This window comes from Geotrypetes seraphini, chromosome 5 (genome assembly GCF_902459505.1).
Source record: "Geotrypetes seraphini chromosome 5, aGeoSer1.1, whole genome shotgun sequence".
NCBI lineage: Eukaryota > Metazoa > Chordata > Amphibia > Gymnophiona > Dermophiidae > Geotrypetes > Geotrypetes seraphini.
The window spans coordinates 165,618,296-165,639,171 of record NC_047088.1 but is presented as its reverse complement, the minus strand read 5'-3'; the positions used below and the strand labels follow the sequence as shown (position 1 = coordinate 165,639,171).

The following is a 20,876-nucleotide window of genomic DNA, read 5'->3' as shown; positions in this document are numbered from 1 at the left end:
AGTGGTTGGTCTGTTTGACTTTTTTTCTGTAGGAAATATCATAGTGTGCATTTCATTCTACTTGTAGTTCTTTCACTGGGTTTGAGTGCGGGAGGGGCACAGTGGTTTGTCTGTTTGACTTTTTTCTGTATCATAGTGTGCATTTCATTCTACTTGTAGTTCTTTCAATGAGTTTGAGTGTAGGAAATATCATAGTGTGCATTTCATTCTACTTGTAGTTCTTTCAATGGGTTTGAGTGCTGGTTTCTATTTCTAAAATTCACACACAAGACCTTATTCTGAGTCTATGTTGATTTATTGCTGGACCTCTTATTATGCTTCTGCTCCAGCAATTTTAGTTCTCCTCGTTTTGGTTTTTTCTATTGCTTACTTCTCTGTGCAGCACTGATATTTTCTCCTTCTGGTTGCCCATTTTGTCTCGTGTTTTCTGCTACTTGTGACCTCTTTTCTTGAAGTACCTCTTTTGCTTCCCAAGAAGATTCTATTTAGCACCTCAACTCTACAGGCACAATGCCGCTTTTTGTTTAGTTAGGTCACTCTCAACTGTACAATATCTCCTTACATTCAGTTGATGCTTCTGGCTCAGGAATAATTTCTTCAATTTTGGGGGGTATCACATGGCTATGCTCTAATTACCCATGATTCCTCTTCTATAGCAAAGTAAGAGGGTACAGGAATGGTATGGCATCCCTTAAAGTCCAGGTAGCAGGGTTCTCCTGCTTCCGAGGTCAAGAATGAAGGTTCTCCTTAGCAGCCTACCTGGATATCGTCCAGTTTCAGAAGGGGGCCCTGAGTGAGGCCACTGATTTGGAGTCCCTATCTGTCTTAGAATCTTAATATAGTGTTGGAAGGGCTTAGTAGGGCTCCATATGAGCCTTTGCAGGAAACCTCTTTTTTAAAACTATCGGTCAAAGGAGTCTTCTGCCAGAAAAACTTTAGAATTGCAAGTGCTTTCATGCAGATAACTTTTCCTCAGGATCACAGAAGCGGGAATAACTTTGTGTACAGTTCTCTCCTTGCCGAAGGTCATAAGAACATAAGGATAGCCTTACTGGGTCAGACCAATGGTTCATCTAGCCTAGTATCCCATCTTCATGGAGGCCAAGTATTTCATGTCAACCAAGAAGTTAGACTGCCAGTGTTTAACCCCACAGGGTCTAAGAAGATGGACAAGGCCTTGAAGGACTTGGATGTCCAAAGAGTTGTTTTGCACTATCTGGAGGTCACTAATGAATTTGCTTCTTGGATCATCTTTTTGTCCTGACAAACCAGGTGAGAAAGGGCATTCCCACTTCCCAGGCTACCATTTTCAGATGGATATGTAATAATAATAATAATAACTTTATTTTTCTATACCGCCATAGTCAAACTGATTTCTAGGCGGTTCACATAGAAAGAAGGTTGGACTATCAGCGAATTACAAAATGCAAGAAGATGGAAGTTACATCATGAATTGGAGAAGCATGGGGAAAGAATACATGAGAGAAGAAAGATGTTACATAATACAATGGGGTTATAAGGGGAAGAAAAAAAAATACCTGAGAGAGGTGATCTGATTAAGCAAGGAATTTACCAAATAGAACGGTTTTAATTGATTTTCGGAATGTGTTGTAGGTCTGTCTGCCTTTATTTTTGTGGTTTATTTATGTGATTGCTGTCTGTTTGCTTGGAACATGAAGGTTCTGTCTAGGAAGGATTTGTATTTGCAGCCTGTGATCTTTGGGTATGCAAAGATGTTTTTGTTTCTGGTTGTACGTGTGGGGTTGTGTAGAGTGAAGTGTGTTTGCAGGTGGGAAGGTGCTAGGCCCCAGACTTGTTTGAAGCAGATACAAGCAAATTTGAACAGTATTCGCGCCTCCACAGGTAGCCAGTGTAATTTCTTGTAATAGGGGCTAATGTGGTCTTTTTTTCTCAGTCCGAAGATCAAGAGAACTGCAGTGTTTTGCACTAATCTTAAGTTTTGTACTGTTTTTTTGGGGATACCCAGGTAGGCGATGTTGCAGTAATCTAGGGTAGATAGGATCAGCGACTGCGCCAGTAATCTGAATGATGTTGTGTCAAAGTATTTTTTAATAGTCCTTAGCTTCCACAGCATGTAAAAGCATTTCTTCACCAGTAAGTTTGTATGGTCAGTCATGGTTAAGTGAGTATCTAGAGTGATGCCCTCTGAGTATGTGAGTATGTAGAGCGATATCCTCTGCATATATCAGTTGCAGAAAACAACCTCCTTTATTGTTCAAGGCACATTCAAAATGGGGCGAGGCCTCCTCCTAGGCAGAATCTCAAGCAATCCCCCCTGAGGAGATTTGTAGATCAGTGACTTGAGCCACTCTGCATACTTTCACCAATTTCTACAGAGTGGATGTAGCAGGATGTAGCTTATCAAGCTTGCCCTACACTTTGGAAACTGCTTATTTACATCCCTATGGTTCAGTATGCCATCCCTATTACACTGGACAAAGAGATTAGGTTCTTACCTTGATAATTTCTTTTCCAGTAGATAGGGATGTCATGCTGAACCCCCCATCCTGTCAGTTTTTGATGCATCTGCTTCCTGTTTCAATGCTTAAACTCAAGGATCAGCTCTCTAGCTCAGTTTTTCTGTCAGACTTTAGATCTGGGAAGAGTCTGCATATATAGTTATGAGGAGGAATGTTTGAGCTCCATAAATATTCAGGCTGATAAGTTTCTTTATTGAAATTTGTTGAACTTTCTTGAAAAGATGTTGCACTATGTTGTTCTCTAAACTTTGTTGTTATTTAGCTACGTTTGAGCAGATCAGAAATATGTGTTCAGGGAATTTCCCAGTGTCCCTTCTTCTGTCTTTTCATTTAGGGCTGTTGCCAGTTTGGTACAAACTGATGGGAGCTGCACAGTCCAGGGTGGATGAGGAAGAGTGAAAAGCTGTGATTGACATCTTCTTCACAGTGCTTTGATCACGCATGGATGATCCTATGGACATAGTACTACTCGAAAGGGTCCAGAGGAGAGCAACTAAAATGGTTAAGGGGCTGGAGGAGTTGCCATACAGTGAGAGATTACAGAAACCGGGCCTCGTCTCCCTTGAAAAGAGGAGACTGAGAGGGGACATTATCGAAACATTCAAGATAATGAAGGGAAAAGACCTAGTAGATAAAGACAGGTTGTTCACCCTCTCCAAGGTAGAGAGAACGAGAGGGCACTCTCTAAAGTTAAAAGGGGATAGATTCCATACGAACATAAGGAAGCTCTTCACCGAGAGAGTGGTAAAAAACTGGAACGCTCTTCCGGAGGCTGTTATAGGGAAAAACACCCTCCAGGGATTCAAAACAAAGTTAGACAAGTTCCTGCTGAACCAGAATATACGCAGGTAAGGCTAGTCTCAGTTAGGGCACTGATCTTTGACCTAAGGGCTGCTGCGTGAGCGGACTGCTGGACACAATGGACCACTGGTCTGACCCAGCAGCGGCAATTCTTATGTTCTTGTGTCATCCCTGTCTACTGGAAAATATATTATCAAAGTAAGAACCTAATCTCTTTTTAGAGACAGGAGAGGTTCCACAGGATTGAAGACAAACAGATGTGGTCCCTCTTCACAAAAGCAGGGACAGGGAGTAATGGAAAACTACAGGCCAATAAGCTTCATGTTAATGGTAGGAAAAATAATGGAGTCGCTACTGGAAGAAGATAAATTAATTTTCTAGAATCCGTTGGGTTGTGTGATCCAAGGCAACATGGTTTTTACCAAAGAAAAATCCTGTCATACGAATCTGATTGATTTCTTTGACTGGGCGAGCAAAGAACTGGATAAAAGACATATGCTAAATGTAATTTACTTGGATTCCAACAAAGCCTTTGATATGATTCCTCATAGAAGACTCGTTAATAAGCTAAGAGGGCTGAACTAGATTCAACACTGTTTCAAAAATGATCTTGTTCACTACTGGAATGCGCACTCTATTTTTGTGCATGTTCCACAAAATATCCAAACTCTGATTTGGATGTCATATCAAAAATGCCCCACTACATATTTTAGAAAATTAAGATTTCTTATTTTTATCTTATTACAAGTCCTAGAATGGGAACATATTTATTTATTAATACCAAGACAACAATTTATTCAATATTTGTTGGGTATTCATATATGTTGCTTTTAGCTTGCCAGCCATATTGTGAAGTATAATAAATCTCAATCATGTAGTGCACAGATTTATAATAACAATGGTTATACATGTTATTGAACTATCAACCTTTACCAGAATTAATCGTAAAGTAACTGTAATTGCTAATCACAAAAGAGGAGATATTCCTGATAGATTCAGGCCTGATTCTGGAAACACCACCTACAAAACGGGCACCTACCACATGCCATGCTCTAAGGCGCCTGGGCCAATCAGCCTTAGACTTAGTGGGGATGGGCGGACCCGCTATGCCTAAGGCCTGATTGGTCCAGGCTTCTAGAGCCTGGGCCAATCAGGCCTTAGACTTCGGAAGGATGGGCTGGGAAGGGGTGGGCCCGCCTCATTTCGATGAGACGGGCAAATCCCGTCTGGCCAACAAGGAAAGGTTAGTTTGGTTGGGGGGAGGTTTGAGGGCTGTTAGCGCGGAGGGGGTGCGTCTTCCGGCAGGAGGGTTTGGTCACCCTCCTGCCAGCGATCGGTAGTGTCGGGGGGGGCGGTCAGTAGTGTCGGGGGGGGCATCTTCTGGCAGGAGGGATTGGGCACCCTCCTGCCAGCGATCGGTAGTGTCAGGGGGGGGGGGGTCGGTATACTTATAGCAGGAGGGATTGGGCACCCTAGCGGGCCTCGCCTTCAATATAGAAACCCTGCCTGGGGAGCATTTTTTTTAAAAAAACGTGCATTCTGATTGGCTGATTAGACAGCTGTAACATAGAAACATAGAAACATAGAAAGATGACGGCAGAAAAGGGCTATAGCCCATCAAGTCTTCCCACTCTACTGTCCCACCCCATTAAGTCAGAGTGCTGCTCGATCCACGTAGAGATCCCACTGGATGTCCCATTTATTCTTAAAGTCGAGCACGCTAGTGGCCTTGATCACCTGCACCGGTAGTTTGTTCCAGTGATCCACCACCCTTTCTGTAAATAAATACTTCCTGGTGTCACCACCAAATCTCCCTCCTCTGAGTTTGAGTGGGTGCCCCCTTGTGACTGAAGGTCCCTTAGGAAAGAATATGTCGTTTTCCACCTCGACACGACCTGTGACGTACTTAAATGTCTCAATCATGTCACCCCTCTCCCTGCGCTCTTCTAGAGAGTAGAGCTGCAACTTTCCCAGTCTTTCCTCGTATGAGAGACCCTTGAGTCCGGAGACCATCCTAGTGGCCATTCGCTGGACTGACTCAGCTCGAAGTACATCTTTACGGTAATGTGGCCTTCAGAATTGCACACAGTACTCCAGATGAGGTCTCACCATGGTTCTGTACAGTGGCATTATGACTTCGGGTTTACGGCTGACGAAGCTTCTATTGATACATCCCATCATCCGCCTTGCCTTGGATGAGGCCTTCTCTACTTGTTTGGCAGCCTTCATGTCTGCACTGATGATTACTCCCAAGTCTCGTTCTTCTGAGGTCGTAGCTAGTGTTTCTCCATTCAAGGTGTATGTTCTGCATGGATTTCTGCTGCCGAGATGCATCACCTTACACTTCTTTGCATTGAAGCCCAGCTGCCATTTCGAGGACCAGTTTTCCAACTTGATCAGATCCTGCGCCATACCATCCGTGAGATCGCTTTCACCTACTATATTACACAGTTTGGCGTCGTCGGCAAAAAGCGCTACTTTTCCCTGAAGCCCTCGGGTCAAGTCCCTTATGAATATGTTAAAAAGGGATGGTCCCAGGACTGAGCCCTGCGGCACTCCGCTAGTCATCTCCGATGTCTTAGAGAGGGTGCCATTGACCACCATCCTCTGAAGTCTTCCACTCAGCCAATCATTGACCCATGCCGTTAGTTACTCACCTAACCCCATCGATTTCATCTTGTTTAATAGTCTACGTGTGGGACACTGTCAAACGCTTTACTGAAATCCAAGTACACTATGTCCAGAGACTCTCCCGAGTCTAGCTTTCCTGTCACCCAGTCAAGAAGCTGATAAGATTGGATTGGCATGACCTGCCTCTAGTGAATCCATGTTGACAGGAATCCCTCAGATTCTCCTCATCCAATATCGCATCCAATTTCCCTTTAAGTAGAGTTTCCATGAGTTTACACACTATTGATGTGAGACTTACTGGTCTGTAATTCTCAGCCTCCGCTCTGCAACCCTTTTTGTGCAGAGGAACAACATTGGCAGTTTTCCAGTCCAGGGGGACTCTCCCCGTACTTAGGGAGAGATTGAAGAGCATAGCTAACGGTTCCGCCAAAACATCGCATAGCTCTCTGAGCACTCTTGGATGCAGATTGTCCGGTCCCATGGCTTTGTTCACCTTGAGTCTTGACAGTTCTTGGTAAACATCAGCTGGTGTGAACTCAAACTTCTGAAATGGATTATCCATGCTTTGCTTTGCATCCAGCCGAGACCCGTGCCCTGGTGCCTCGCAGGTAAAGACTGAACAGAAGTAATCATTCAGTAGTTTGGCTTTATCGGAGTCAGTTTCCACATAATTCCCATCTGGCATTCTAAGGCGTACTATCCCGTTTGTAGGACGCGTACAGCTGCCTAAATTCGGGACACACTATGTAGAATCAGGGCCTTAGTGTCTTGGAATTTCAAGCAATGTGCACATTTTTCTTTCTTGTTTTTGAAGAGAAAATGCATCTAGAACAGTGACTTCCAACCCATTCCTCAGAACCCACCCACCCGGACAGAATTTTTAGGCTATCCACAATGAATATACTATACATGAAGTAGATTTTTATGCACTGCCACCATTGTATGCAAATCTATCTCATGCTTATTCATAGTGGAGATCCTGAAAACCAAAATGGCTGAATATATCCTGAGGACAGGGTTGAGAACCTCTGGTATAGAAGGAGGATTTAAAATAGGTCAGTTTAAATATTTTGAAGGTGTTTAAGAGTCATTAAAAACTCAACATACCGTTTAGAAGCTAACCCTAAAAATTTGGATGGAAGAAAATGATAATTTTATCCAACAGTAAACATTCTTTGGTATGGTAGTAGAGATGTAACATAGAAAATAATAGTTGAAATCCTATGTAGTGATTTTCACAGTTAATTGATACTTTGAAAAAAACAATTCCATAAATGAAAACCATCAGCAGTTATTATTTAACGATCAGTTAACCTTCTTTTGCTATTTCTAGACTGAAGACACATTATGCATCATATGAGCCTTTACTAAGACAGCTGCATGAAAAATACGAGATGTTGTTGAGACAGAAAATGCTGACCAGCCTTGAGAGGGACAGAGTAGTTGGACAGGTACAAATATGACTAATAACATTTAGTTTTTCTTCAAGTTCAAGCTTCAAGATTCAAGTTTCTTTTTATATTTTTGATAGGTTTGACTTTTACTAATCTGATTCTTATCTGGAACCCATTTTCTCACAAGGAAGGTTGTGTGTTTGTGTGTGGCTTTAGTATCTCTTTGCTTTTGCATCTGTTGTCTTGTGCAGCCTGTTGTGTGAGCAGGAGGTGGAAGGTCCAGTGATTATAGAGCTGGGGTATTATACAGCAACTGGAAGTGTGAAGGGTGCAGGTCCTGGCTTGTACTGGAATTGAAAACTAGTATCTATAGAGCACAGTTCTTCATGGTCTGCAAAAAAATCTCGCCGGTCTGCGAAGGATTCAGGACCCCGCCGCAGCAAAAGGTGCCGGCGTCAGCTGATGTGCAACTTCCTGTTGCCGTCACTATGCCGTCACTCTTGCCTGCCACCACTGACTCCTGCCGCGTATGTCTCCGCACCCCCAGGAAAGCAGCAGCAGGTCTGTGTGCTTTTAACTTCGGCACACAGCTGCCCCTAGGCAGTATTTTAGCGTGGTTTCATGAGGCAGCTCGGGGCCTTTGGTAGGCCGGCCCACATTGCATCATCGAAGCAGGCCGGCCTACCAAAGGCCCCGAGGCTGCCTCATGAAACCGCACTAAAATGCTGCTTAGGGGCAGCTGTGTGCCGAAGTTAAAAGCACACAGAGCTGCCGCTAGCCTACATAGAGGAAATATTTGATGGAGAGGGAAGGAGGGAAGGGAGAAGGGGTACTCCTGGACAAGGGAGGGGAAGGGGCTACTGCTGACAGGGGAGAAGGGAAAGGGAAGGGATGAGAATTACTGTTGGATAAGGGGAGGAGGAAAGGGAGAAGGGGTACTCCTGGACAAGGGAGGGGAAGGGGCTACTGCTGACAGGGGAGAAGGGAAAGGGAAGGGATGAGAATTACTGTTGGATAAGGGGAGGAAGAAAGGGAGAAGGTACTGCTGGACAGGGGAGGAGGAACATTGGAAGGAAACAGCTGGCAGGGAGATTAGAGGAGGGGAAGGAGTCAGGGTGGAATGGAGAGATCAGATGAGGGAAAGGGGAGAGACAGAGGAATGACAAGGTAGAGAGAGATTGATGCTGGGAAGGGAGGTCAGATGAAAAATAAGGAAAGAGGGACAAAGATGCTAGATCTGGTGTAGGAGAGAGGGGCTTAGAAAGAACGCAGATACCATATGGGAGGGGGAGAGGTAGAGGGCAGACAGTGGATGGAAGAGGCAGATGCTGGATTGAAGAGACAGAGGGCAGACGCTGGATGGAAGAGAGTGAAAAGACGATGAAAGCAGAAACCAGAGACGACAAAAGGTAGAAAAAAATAATTTTATTTCTATCTTGTGATTAGAATATATCAGATTTAAAATATGTGTCCTGCTAGAGCTGATGTTAGACTTAACTGGGGAGTGCAAAGCCCAGGCAATGCGTCTTTAGCTTCCAGCTGGCTTAGAGCTCTCTCTGACCAGGAGGCAGTTGCCGTAGTTGCACTCCCCCTAACACCATTCCTGCCATGTGTGACTGCGGTATTCTGTTAGCATGATATTTGTGTAGCATTCTGTAATAATTTGGCTTATTCAGTTTTCTTGATAGTAGAGGGGAAATATGTGAAGGGGAGGGGAGACAGGGGTTTTGTTGATCCTTGCCCTGTATTATTTATATTTATAAAATGACAATTGTACAGAATATTGTTTCTTTTTATACTTTAATAAAATATGTTCAATATAAAATCATAACTATTTGAGGCTTGGGCGGATGGGATCAGATGGTTAACGGGACCGAGCTCGCGGGGACAGGGCAGCAATGGGGTTTTTAAAAATTTCAGTCTTATTAGTTTGCCGCTCCATGAAATAATTATTTTATTTCCGCCGGTCCATAGGTGTAAAAAGGTTGAAGAAAACTGCTATAGAGTATATGAGTCATATTGCTTTTTTTTTTTATGAACAGAGGTAGTAAATTATAGTTTGACCTGGATGCTTATGAAGTTCGTTATGAACGTAGGGTACATTCTGTTATGTCCTTTCCGGATTCCATACGGTAGGTATTCAATCCCAACCTGCAATCCGGGAGTTACAGAAATCCACAACATTTCTGAGCACATGCTCGACCCCCTTAGCCTGAGAATCAGTAAACATATCCAGTTACAATTTCTGCAAGCAATCCGTGCAGAAGTCTTTTGTAGTTGCATTGCTTCTTTTACTTTTTATTCTTAAAGTTCATTCTCAGTGGCTTCAGTGCCTTGAGAACCCTTCCCGGTGATCACCTGTCAGAGGAAAGGATGCAGTCCCATGGTGCCGGACTTTTGCTTCACAGAGAAACTCTGGTGGATCTGTGGAACTAGTCTGCTGTGTGCCACCATTCCTAGATTTGTGGTCCCTTCCTCTGGGAGTCTGCTTGCCTGTTACCTTGTTATGGGTTTCAAGCGCAGGTTGCCTTTCCTGCCTCCAACCGCATGGAAGAGGATTCTTGGGGGCGGAAGTCATAGTCGGTCTCTGACCAGCTGGAAGGCCAAAGATTTCAAGTCTGGATCCATATTGAGCTGTTACTGAGGCAGAAAATCCTTCTCCTCCATTCAAATGCTGTTTACAGCTACTGACAGTCTGGTACTACATACTGTGAGTAAACCTCCATTATCTCCTATGGGAACTTCGGGGGTGGCTTATAAAATGACTTTTAAATCATTTTCACAGTTTCTGAGGGTAGGATTCAGGTCCTCCACCTCCCCAGCCCCCAAATCACTATTTTATATTTTTGGATTTTGTTTATTTTTGATGTTTTTAACGCGAATCCGTGACAGCGGCTATCTTGGATTTAAAAATTGATCTTTTTTCTTTTATTTCTGCCTCAAAAACTTCTCGATTTGACACAAAATCATTTGGGATGGACTCCCTAGCTTCTAATCTGTTGAATGTGGACATTGATTGCTCCAGATAAGCGATTGTGTACCATGTGCAGTAGTAGCACACTGGGGGAGTGTGCAGGAGCTTTGGACTTTGCCTTCTCTGCGTAATCTTGGGCTGGGGAGCCAGCCTGGGTCTGTGCCTTCTGAAGAAAATCTCGCCCAGAGGCTGTCCTGGAGTCTGGTGCAAAACACCTGCGTTCCGAGTCTGGGGACTCTTTTGGTGTGGTGCATGTACCTCATCAGTGTCCTGCCACGGTTGTGGAACGAGCCTTTTCATCAGATTTTATTTAACTCCTCTGAAAGGTGTATTTCTCAGACCCCGCTCATTTGACGCAGCCAGTGGGCACGTCAAGGCTTTTTCGGTCTGTTGCACTTGTGGTGAAGCTTCCTGTTCGGGAGCCCTCTCGTCTGGCTGTACCAGACCTCGATTGCAGTAGTTGTCATGCAGATATTATGATTCTTTTGTCTCCTGCCACTGTCTTTATTTTGGATCAGGCTGATGCAATTGTTGAGACTGGTCTCCTTGGCCGCCCTGAACATCTGGATTTGGGGTACTGATCCTTCTTTGCAGATTTTTAAGCAGGCTTCTGCCCGCCTCATTTCTCAGGCTTCAGTCCTGTGCCCTCTTTTTCATTTGCCCTCTTTTTCCATTCAGTCCACAGCTCCTTGGTCTGGTTTCAGAACAATGTGATACCCCGGAAAGCTCTTTCCGACTTTTTAAAGCTATGTCTATGCTTTATCACCTGGATCCTGATTTTCGGCAGGTTTGAACAGCCTGAGGTAGATGCCGTCGTGGCACAGGTTATCCAGTGCGTAGCCCTTCCTAGTGATAGGGGAGTGAGGCTTAAGGACTCTCAAGATCGCAGGGTGGATGTTTTCTAGTGGAATCCTCAGGTATCCGAGCAGCGGTGGCCACTCCTTTATGGCACATGCCTGTCATTCCAGCCTGCGCAACGCGTACTTTGTGGAGGTGTATGCCTGTTTGCTGGTGATGGTTGATGTAATTAGGTTCCAGGTGCCTTTTATGATCTCTTTCGAGTTCTTAGTACATTCTCTGCTGGTGCAGTGTCTGCATGCTAGACTCTTTGGATCCATCTTTGGATTGAGGACGCTGCCTCAAGGATCACCTTCAGTGGATGTCTTTTCAAGGGCCAGCTTTTTGTTGGTATAGGTCTGGATGACCTCTACACAGGTGTTGTCAAGCGCTGCCCTGAGTCGCTCCCTGTGCACAAGTTTCACTAGACATTGGGAGGGGGTCGCAGTACTCTTTCTTCCTCCCAAAGGTATCATTAGGAATGCATAAAGTTTTTCCTCCCAGAGACTTTCACAGGGCTACGCCCATGTTACAATGGTTCCAATTCCAGCGTCCTCAGGTTCCTGTGCAGTGGCTGCTCCTAAAAAAAGAAGTGCCAATGCCACCAGGGATCGGGCATTGCTTCCTGATCTCAACAGCTGACTTCTCAGTTTTGTTAGGAGTGGACTTGACTTTCATCAGATACTTGTTAGTCCTCCTTTGCCCACCTCTGGCTTGGTTTCTGGACCCTGGCAAGTCAATAGGAACAGAATCCAGGGTCCGCAATACTCTGCAACGCCCCTTAGACATTGGGATGCTGAACCTGTTCAGAACATGAATAGGGGCTTAGGCGGATACTCCTCATACTTTATTGTGCCAGGCTTGGAGGATTGGAGAACCATTTTGGATCTAAAGTCGGTCACCCGCTTCTTGCGAATTCCCTTTTTCTGAATGGATAACGGAGTCTACAGTGATAACTGCTGTCTCTCCAGGAAAGTTTCTAGTGTCCATGAATCTCACAGAGGCTCATGGGACCCTCGACCACCAGAGGGCATCCGCTGAAAATCAGGGGAGGGAAGTTTCATGGCGATCCCAGGAAGTACTTCTTCACCGAAAGAGTGGTGGATCATTAGAACAGACTCCCACCCCAGGTGATAAAGGCCAGCAGCGTAACGGATTTTAAGAAAAAATGGGATACACGTGGGATCTTTAAGGGAGTAAATTCAGGGGGGGGGGATACTTGGAATGGGCAGACTTGGTGGGCTATAGCCCTTTCCTGCTGCTTTTTCTATGTTTCTTTCTATGTTTCTATTACAATCTGCCTAGAGCATCGCATGTTTCTGCATTTCCATGTACTGAAACAGCATTTCCAGGTCACAGCTCTGCCCTTGTCCTTGCGATGGTTCCCGCACTTTCATCAAAGTGATGGTAGCTGTAGCAGCTTTCTGCCAGCCTGTGGTCCACGTCCACCCTTCCTGGGGCAGCTGGTGATCGGGCTCCATCTTGGGTGTATGAAAAAGCGATGGAGATGGTATTGTCTCTGCTGCAGACATTGGCAAGTTCAGGAAAAGGCGCTTGGTGTCCTTCCAGTCCCTGGAGTTTCTGGGGCTTTACTGGAGCAGTTTTATAAGGACATATACAGGGGGCATTAATGAGTGAAAGCCAACATGATTTTAGTCAAGGGAAATCTTGCTTCACCAATCTACTGCATTTCTTTGAAGGGGAGAATGAACCATTTGAGATTATGTATTTGGATTTTCAAAAGACAAAGTACCTCATGAAAGACTTCTGAGGAAATTAGAAAGTCATGGGATAGGAGATAATATCCTTTTGTGGATTGAGCACTAGATGAAAGACAGAAAAGAGAGAGTGGGTTTAAATGGTCAATATTTTCAATGGAGAAAGGTAAATAGTGGGGTTCCCCAGAGGTCTATGCTGGGACTGCTGTTTTTTTAACATATTTATCAGTGATCTAGAGATGGGAATAACTAGTGAGATGATTAAATTTGCTGATGACATAAAGTTGTTCAAAGTTGTTAAATCATGAGAGGATTGTGAAAAATTTCAGGAGGACCTTGTGATACTGGAAACTGGACGTCAAAATGGACGTTTAATGTGAGCAAGTGCAAAATGATGCATGTGAGAAAAAGGAACCTGAACTATAGTTATGTGATGCTGGGTTCTGTGTTAAGAGTCACTGCCCATAAAAATGATCTAGGTGTCATTGTTGAGGATACGTTGAAACTCTCAGCTCAATGTGCGACAACTGCTAAGAAAGCAAATAGAATATTAGGAATTATCAGGAAAGGATTGGAAAACAAAGATGAAAATGTTATAATGCCCTTGTATCGCTCTATGGTATAGCCTCACCTCGAATACTGTGTACAGTTCTGGTCACCATATCTCAAAAAAGATATAGCGGAATTAGAAAAGGTAGAGAAGGGCGACAAAAATTATAAAAGGGATGGAACGACTTCTCTATGGAAAAGGCTAAAGCAGCTAGGGCTCTTCAGCTTGGAAAAGAGACGGCTCAGGGATGATATGATAAAGGTCTATAAAATAATGAGTGGAGTAGAAAGAGTAGATGTGAATCGCTTGTTCACGCTTTCCAAAAATACTAAGACTAGGAGGCATGCGATGAAGCCACTAAGTAGTAGAGTCTTCTTTGTGGCTCTGTGCAGCGCTGCGCGTATCTGATAGCACTATAGAAATAATTATTAGTAGTATTAATAGATTTAAAACAAATCGGAGAAAATATTTCTTCACACAACATCTAATTAAACTCTGAAATTCGTTTCCAGAGAATGTGGTGAAATCAGTTAGTGTAGTGGGGTTTAAAAAAGGTTTGGATAATTTCCTAAAAGAGAAATCCATAGGCCATTATTGAGATGGCTTGGGGAAATCCACTGCTTATTCCTGGGATAAGCAGCATAGAATCTGTTTTGCTACTTGTGATTTAGCTAGGTGCTTGGGACCTGGGTTGGCCACTGTTGGAAACAGGATACTGGGCTTGATGGATCTTTGGTCTGTCCCAGTATGGCAATTCTTATATTCTTATAACATTTCTCACAAAAGAAGGGAAAAAGCCAAAGGAGATCTATGAACACATGACAGCTGTTTATGGTGAGTCTGTCCCATCATTCTACAAAGTAAAATTTTGGAGCAAGCAGTTTAAGTGGGGTAGAGAGTCCATTGAAGATGACCCTTACACTAGATGACCTATGGAAACAACTTCCACAGAAATGTGCAAGAAAGTCAAGGATTTCATTTTGTCAGACTGACGAATTAAGGTTTCCCGAATAGCTTAAGAAATAGGCATCTTGGCAGGTACAGTTTGGAAAATAATTCATGAATAAATCCTGACCTGGCTCCTTCAGATTATTTCCTATTCCGAGTTTTGAAGAAATTTCTCAATGGACAACGGTTTTCAAGTGATGAAAACATTAAGGAAGCTGTAACATCCTGGTTTGAAGGTCATACAGAAAAATTATTCTCAAAGGGGCTAGTCATTATAGGAAAAGTGGGTGAAGTGTATGGAGCTATCAGGGGACTATATTGAAAAATAAAACAAAAATTTTTGAAAATTCTTTTCTTTCCTACTGAGGTAGATAGATTATTGAACACCCTTCGTAAGTGTCTATCTGACTTTATAAAACAGGCTAAAAATAGGTACCTTCCTAGCCTCTCAACTTAGGCAGCAATTTCCCTCATAGCATATTGAATATTGGTGGATAGAAGATTAATATTAGAGAAACATAGAAAGATGACGGCAGAAAAGGGCTATAGCCCATCAAGTCTGCCCACTCTACTGTCCCACCCCATTAAGTCAGAGTGCTGCTCGACCCATGTAGAGATCCCACGTGGATGTCCCATTTATTTTTTTTTAAGTCAAATCATTTTTATTGAAAAATATAAGAAAACATAAGAGCAAACAAAAAGAAACAAAAACAACAGCAGAGCAAAGCATCCAAAAAATGATACACATCATAGCAGTACAAATATGTGTAAGACATATGAATGCATACATGTCAAGTATCACTATCACAATAATGCTTCAAAGGAGACCAAATACCATGGAAAGAACCTTGGGAGCCTCTACACTCTGCCAAGCGGAACTCATACTTATAGCATAGAAGTACCATATTCCACCAGTGAGTCGTAAGTACTGGGGATTTACATTTCCAATGGAGAAGAACAGTCTTTATCGCTAGTCCCAGTAGAATGTCATAAAGAATAGAATATGACCGCGAGAGTGGAGGATCCAGTATGGCTGAACGTAGTATGACCTGACGGTAAGAAAGGGTCTTCGATGAAGAGAGAATCTGACCTGTTAGGTCTCCCACCTCAGTCCAGAATGCGGCTACAAGAGGACAATCGAAGAGCATGTGTTGGAAAGTTCCCAAATGAGTTTCACACCTCCAGCAACTATTGGATGATGACGGGGAGACTCGCTGTTGTTTAATAGGAGTCCATAGCGATTTATGAAGAACAAAGAACAATGATTGTCTGAGAGACGCTGAGTGCAAGGGTCTGTTACAATGATCCCACACCTGAGCCCACTGTTGCTCAGATACAGGACAGAGAAGTTCATGGGTCCACTGTCGTTGAACTGGGAGAAGAACGTCTGGGTCAGCACCTTGTATAACATCATAAATCCTAGAAATCAGATGAGGTTTAGTACTCCAGGTAGACATCAATGAAGACATAGTAAAAGAGCCCCTTAATAATCGAGTCTAGAGCAGGTCCAAAAGCTGCATGCAAGCTATGACACAATTGGAGATATTTATAAGCCTGATGGGAAGGTAGGTTATATTTGAGCTGTAAATGAGCAAAGGACATTAAAGAGTGATTGTCGAGAACATCTCGAATAGACCATATACCATTATTAATCCAGGAAGACCAATACACCAAACGGGAGCCAATAGTAATTTTAGGGTTACCCCATAATGGGGACTGTATATTGATAAAAATCGAATGTTTTAGGGTACGACCCAGTTCAAGGATCGCTTGTTGGGTGTTGTGCAATACCTTCCAATGGTTAATACAAGGAATTGTTTTGGAGTAACAAACTTCAATCAATGTGGAGGGTCTTACTAATGCATTCTCCAATAGTCCCCAGTAGGGCAAAGTAGGGCAGGTAGGAGGCAAAAACCATGTGCTGGCACCTCTCAAAATGACTGCCAAAGCGTAGCGTTTATAATGAGGAAAGTTGACCCCACCCTGAGACCATGGTCTCTTAAGGGTAGACAACGCAATACGAGATGGTTTTCCAGACCACAGGAATATTGTTAAGATCTGGTCTATTTGTTTAAACAGCATGGAAGGGAGGGGTAAAGGTAACATTTGAAGTACATAAAGTATTTGTGGGGTCAACATCATTCGAATGGTCTCCAGCTTGCCCCACCAGGTTAAATGTAGTGGAGACCACTGGTGACATAACGTTTGAAGTTTAGAAAGTAAAAGTTTTACATTATGAGTCACCGTATCTTGCCATGTATTGCAAAAATGGATTCCTAAGTATTTAATGGACTGGGAACACCAGGTAAAGCCATATGGTGCAATCATATCCTGTGTACAATAAACATTCAGTGGCAACACTTCAGTCTTGTCCCAATTAATAGTATAGCCAGAAAGGCGTCCAAATTTGGAGAGAAGATCAAGAATGCCGGGAAGGGAGTCAGCTGGGTTGGAGACATATAGTAGCACGTCATCAGCGAAAGCTGATAGACGTACCTCGGTTGGACCCACCAGTATTCCTGTGATGGTAGAATCTGAGTCAAGTCTGCGCAACAAAGGTTCCAGGGCCAGATTGAATAGGAGAGGGGACAATGGGCATCCTTGCCTAGTTCCCCGAAATAGGGAAAATATGGAGATAAATACCCCTCCACATTCAATCTGGCCCTGGGGTTAGCATAAAGTTTATGGATCATATCTGTGAAAACCTGTCCCAATTGGAACCACTTTAATGCATAGAATAAATATTTCCACTCTACATAATCGAACGCTTTTTCTGCGTCTAATGACATCACGCATGTCGGAGTGGAAATATCACGAGCCGCCTGCAGAACATGACAGAAAACTCTAGAATTATCCGCCGTCAGTCGGCCTTTTACAAAACCACATCGAGTAGGATGTATCAGTAAAGGGAGAACTTTAGCAAGTCTATCTGCAAGAAGTTTCGCATAAATTTTACAATCATAATTGAGTAAGGATATGGGTCTATAGTTTTTCGGGAGCAAAGGATCACGACCAGGCTTAGGAAATACTACTATATCAGCTTCAGCAAAGGTGCCTCCGCTAGTAGCATTAGTCAAGAAATCTGAGTATAATGTAAATAATTTGGGGAGAATAATTTTCCGAAAACCTTATAGAACCCTAGGGATAGGCCATCCCCCACCGGCGCCTTACCAGGTTTCAGACCATCAATGGCCTCACCTATTTCAACTTCAGAAATGGGTTTGTTAAGGTTATCCAGCAATTTAGATGGCAACATAGGAGGGGTCATACCTTTAAAGAAATCATCAAAGTCTGCTTCAGTCGGATCTACCCCCGAGGTGTATAAGTGCTCATAAAAAGTTTTAAAATGATTGGTTATTTCTGTGGGATCTGTGATAAGAGATCCAGCCGATTTAAGAGCTTTAATGTGTCCAGCTCTCTTCTTCTGTTTGAGGTAATTGGCCAACATCGTCCCCGCCTTGTTACGGTGCTCATAATAAAGTGCCCCTTCTTGTAACAATAAGACCCCAGCATGTTCAGAAAGGATGGTGTTATACTTAAATTTAAGCTTACGTAGCTGGATCAAAACTGGAGTGGATGGGGACAAATGATACTCTGTCTCTAACAATTTTATTTGAATTTCTAGTTCATTGAGCTCACTTTTTCTTTTCTTATTTAGATGGGCCGAGAAAGCTATGATTCTTCCCCTCAAATAAGCTTTATAAGCATCCCAGACAATTTGAAATGCCAATTCCTGAGTATCATTTTGTGTAAAGTATTCTTCCGTCCATTCTTCAACTTGATGTATAAAGTTTTTGTCCGCTAGTAAAGCAGTATTAAGACGCCAGGTAGGCGTAGGTGACAGAAGAGCAGACAGTGAAAAAGAGACAAAAACTGCTGAGTGGTCAGTGAGAGGGCAAGAGATAATAGAAGTGGAACGTACAGATGGCAGGAAAGATTGAGATATAAGAAAATAATCCAATCGCATGGCAGAAGCATGAGGTGCGGACCAAAATGTATATTCAAGATCTTTCGGGTGGTAAAGACGCCAGACATCAATCAGTCCATACGAATGAATAAGGTGAGTTAATATTGGTAGTGTTGGAGGAGGGCGAAAAGGAGATTGAGATCTGCGATCAAGATGTGCATCAATAACTACATTCCAATCCCCTCCCATGATGTAATAATCAGTGGTTATAGCAGCTAACTCCTTATTTAATGTATTAAAAAATGCAGTGTCGGGAACATTGGGGCCATAAAGTGTAAATAAAGTGTATCGGACAGCATTGATTTCTATTGTAACTGTGACCCACCGACCCTGCGAGTCATGGGAAGAGTGCACAATAGTATAATTAAGATGTTTAGACAGTAATATAGCCACCCCTCCTTTAGTATTCACTGCGGGAGAGAAGAAGCACTGAGAGACCCAGTCATGTTTTAGTTTAGCTGATTCTATGGAATTCAATTTAGTTTCTTGCAGAAAGACTATCTGAGCTGAATGATGTTTACAATACAGAAGTGCCCTTTTTCGTTTGATAGGGTGATTTAGGCCTCTGATATTCAAAGTTAACACATTACACTTAGCCATCAGGGATTAACAAGGAAGCAGTGACTGAAGGATAAATGAAGCTTCTCATGTATACATTGCAGTCAGTACTGTAAATATAAAACCAGATCAAAATTGCCTCGCTCTGCATGAAAAAGAAACAAACCCCACACATACACACTTGCACACATCCCCCCACCCTCCCCACAAGCATTCAAACTCCCCCCATCCCGCAAGACAGTAGCCTTGCAATCAACCCGCCCAACCGGCGCCCCTAGGGCCTATGGAGGGGGAGAGACATAACAACATGGAGGCCTCGAGTCAACTCCCTCCCCCACCAACCCCGCAGAAAGAACAATATTGAAATACAAATCTTGTGACAGAAAACATATCACTCAAATTCAATGTAAGAGTATAGTAGCATTATTAACCACCCCTTTAAGGGAGTGAGCAGAAAAATATAGTCACGTTTCCATACGAAGTAGCGCTTCTTGCTCCTTGAGAAATTTCTCCACCTCGTCCGACTCGGTGTAGGTTTTGGTTTTGTTTTGAAAAGTTATTTTGAAGCGGGCCGGCGATAGGAGACCAAATCGGGCTTCTAAAGCTCTAAGACGAGGGCGTAGACAAGAAATCTTCGCCGCTTGTCGGCTGTAGCTTTTGTAAAATCGGCTGAGATGTAGATGGTCTGGCCTTGCCACTCAATCTTGTGAAGCGTTCGCATTCTTTCCAGAATCGCTGCCACGTGGGGGAAGCGGAGCAGCTTCAGCACTATCGGTCTCGCTCTTTGAGAACCGGATTGTGATTTCTTCGGTACCCTATGAGCTCTCTCGACCTCTAAAGGCCTGGTGAACCTAAGGGAAAGCACTTTGGGAAGCCATTCTTCAAGGAACTTACAGGTATCTGAACCCTCAGCACCCTCATTTAGGCCACTTATACGTAAGTTCTGACGATGCCCTCGGTTTCCCAGATCTTCCAGTTGGGCTTCCAAGGCATGTATAGCTCTTCGGTCCGTCTTTTGATTCATGGCGATTTCATCAATTAATTGAGTTTTGCGCTCCAGCACAATCATTTTAGCATCCATTGCCGAAATTTTTTCGGTTAGGTTCATAATCTCATATTTAATATCTTTGATGTCATCCTTACTTTCTGACATCATGTTGGAGATCTGCTGCAGTTGATCGGAAATTGTTTGTTCTGAGTCCTCACGTGGCCTATTCGACTCGCCTTTCGTGGGCGTCGGGGGATCCTGTTTTTGTCGTTTGGCTCCCGAAGTGCCGGCAAAGGCAGCCTCAATCTTACCCTGCTTGGGGAGAGGCATCGCTGACGTGCAGAAAAACGACTTTTATGCCGATAAGTATAGTGATATGTTTAAAATAGCGGAGTTAGCGGCGGGAGCTCGTGACTCAAGCCTCCATCTTGATCGGCCTCTCTAGCGCCCCCCGGATGTCCCATTTATTCTTAAAGTCGAGCACGCTAGTGGCTTTGATCACTTGCACCGGTAGTTTGTTCCAGTGATCCACCACCCTTTCTGTAAAGAAATACTTCCTGGTGTTACCACCAAATCTCCCTCCTCTGAGTTTGAGCGGGTGCCCCCTTGTGACTGAAGGTCCCTTAGGAAAGAATATGTCGTTTTCCACCTCGACACGACCTGTGACGTACTTAAATGTCTCAATCATGTCACCCCTCTCCCTGCGCTCCTCTAGAGAGTAGAGCTGCAACTTGCCCAGTCTTTCCTCGTATGAGAGACCCTTGAGTCCGGAGACCATCCTAGTGGCCATTCGCTGGACTGACTCAGCTCGAAGTACATCTTTACGGTAATGTGGCCTCCAGAATTGCACACAGTACTCCAGATGAGGTCTCACCATGGTTCTGTACAGTGGCATTATGACTTCAGGTTTACGGCTGACGAAGCTTCTATTGATACATCCCATCATCCGCCTTGCCTTGGATGAGGCCTTCTCTACTTGTTTGGCAGCCTTCATGTCTGCACTGATGAT

At 43.7% G+C, this 20,876-nt stretch overlaps 1 protein-coding gene across 4 annotated transcripts in view; it reads left to right on the top strand.

The window, feature by feature from the left end:
- SPAG16 (sperm associated antigen 16) overlaps positions 1–20,876 on the top strand; it is a 695,820-nt gene that overhangs the window by 106,731 nt on the left and 568,213 nt on the right. For all 4 annotated transcript variants that reach the window (XM_033946736.1, XM_033946735.1, XM_033946737.1 and 1 more), the window contains exon 7: positions 7,267–7,384. In XM_033946736.1, coding sequence (XP_033802627.1) covers positions 7,267–7,384 — 118 coding nt within the window. The remainder of the gene's footprint in view (positions 1–7,266; positions 7,385–20,876) is intronic.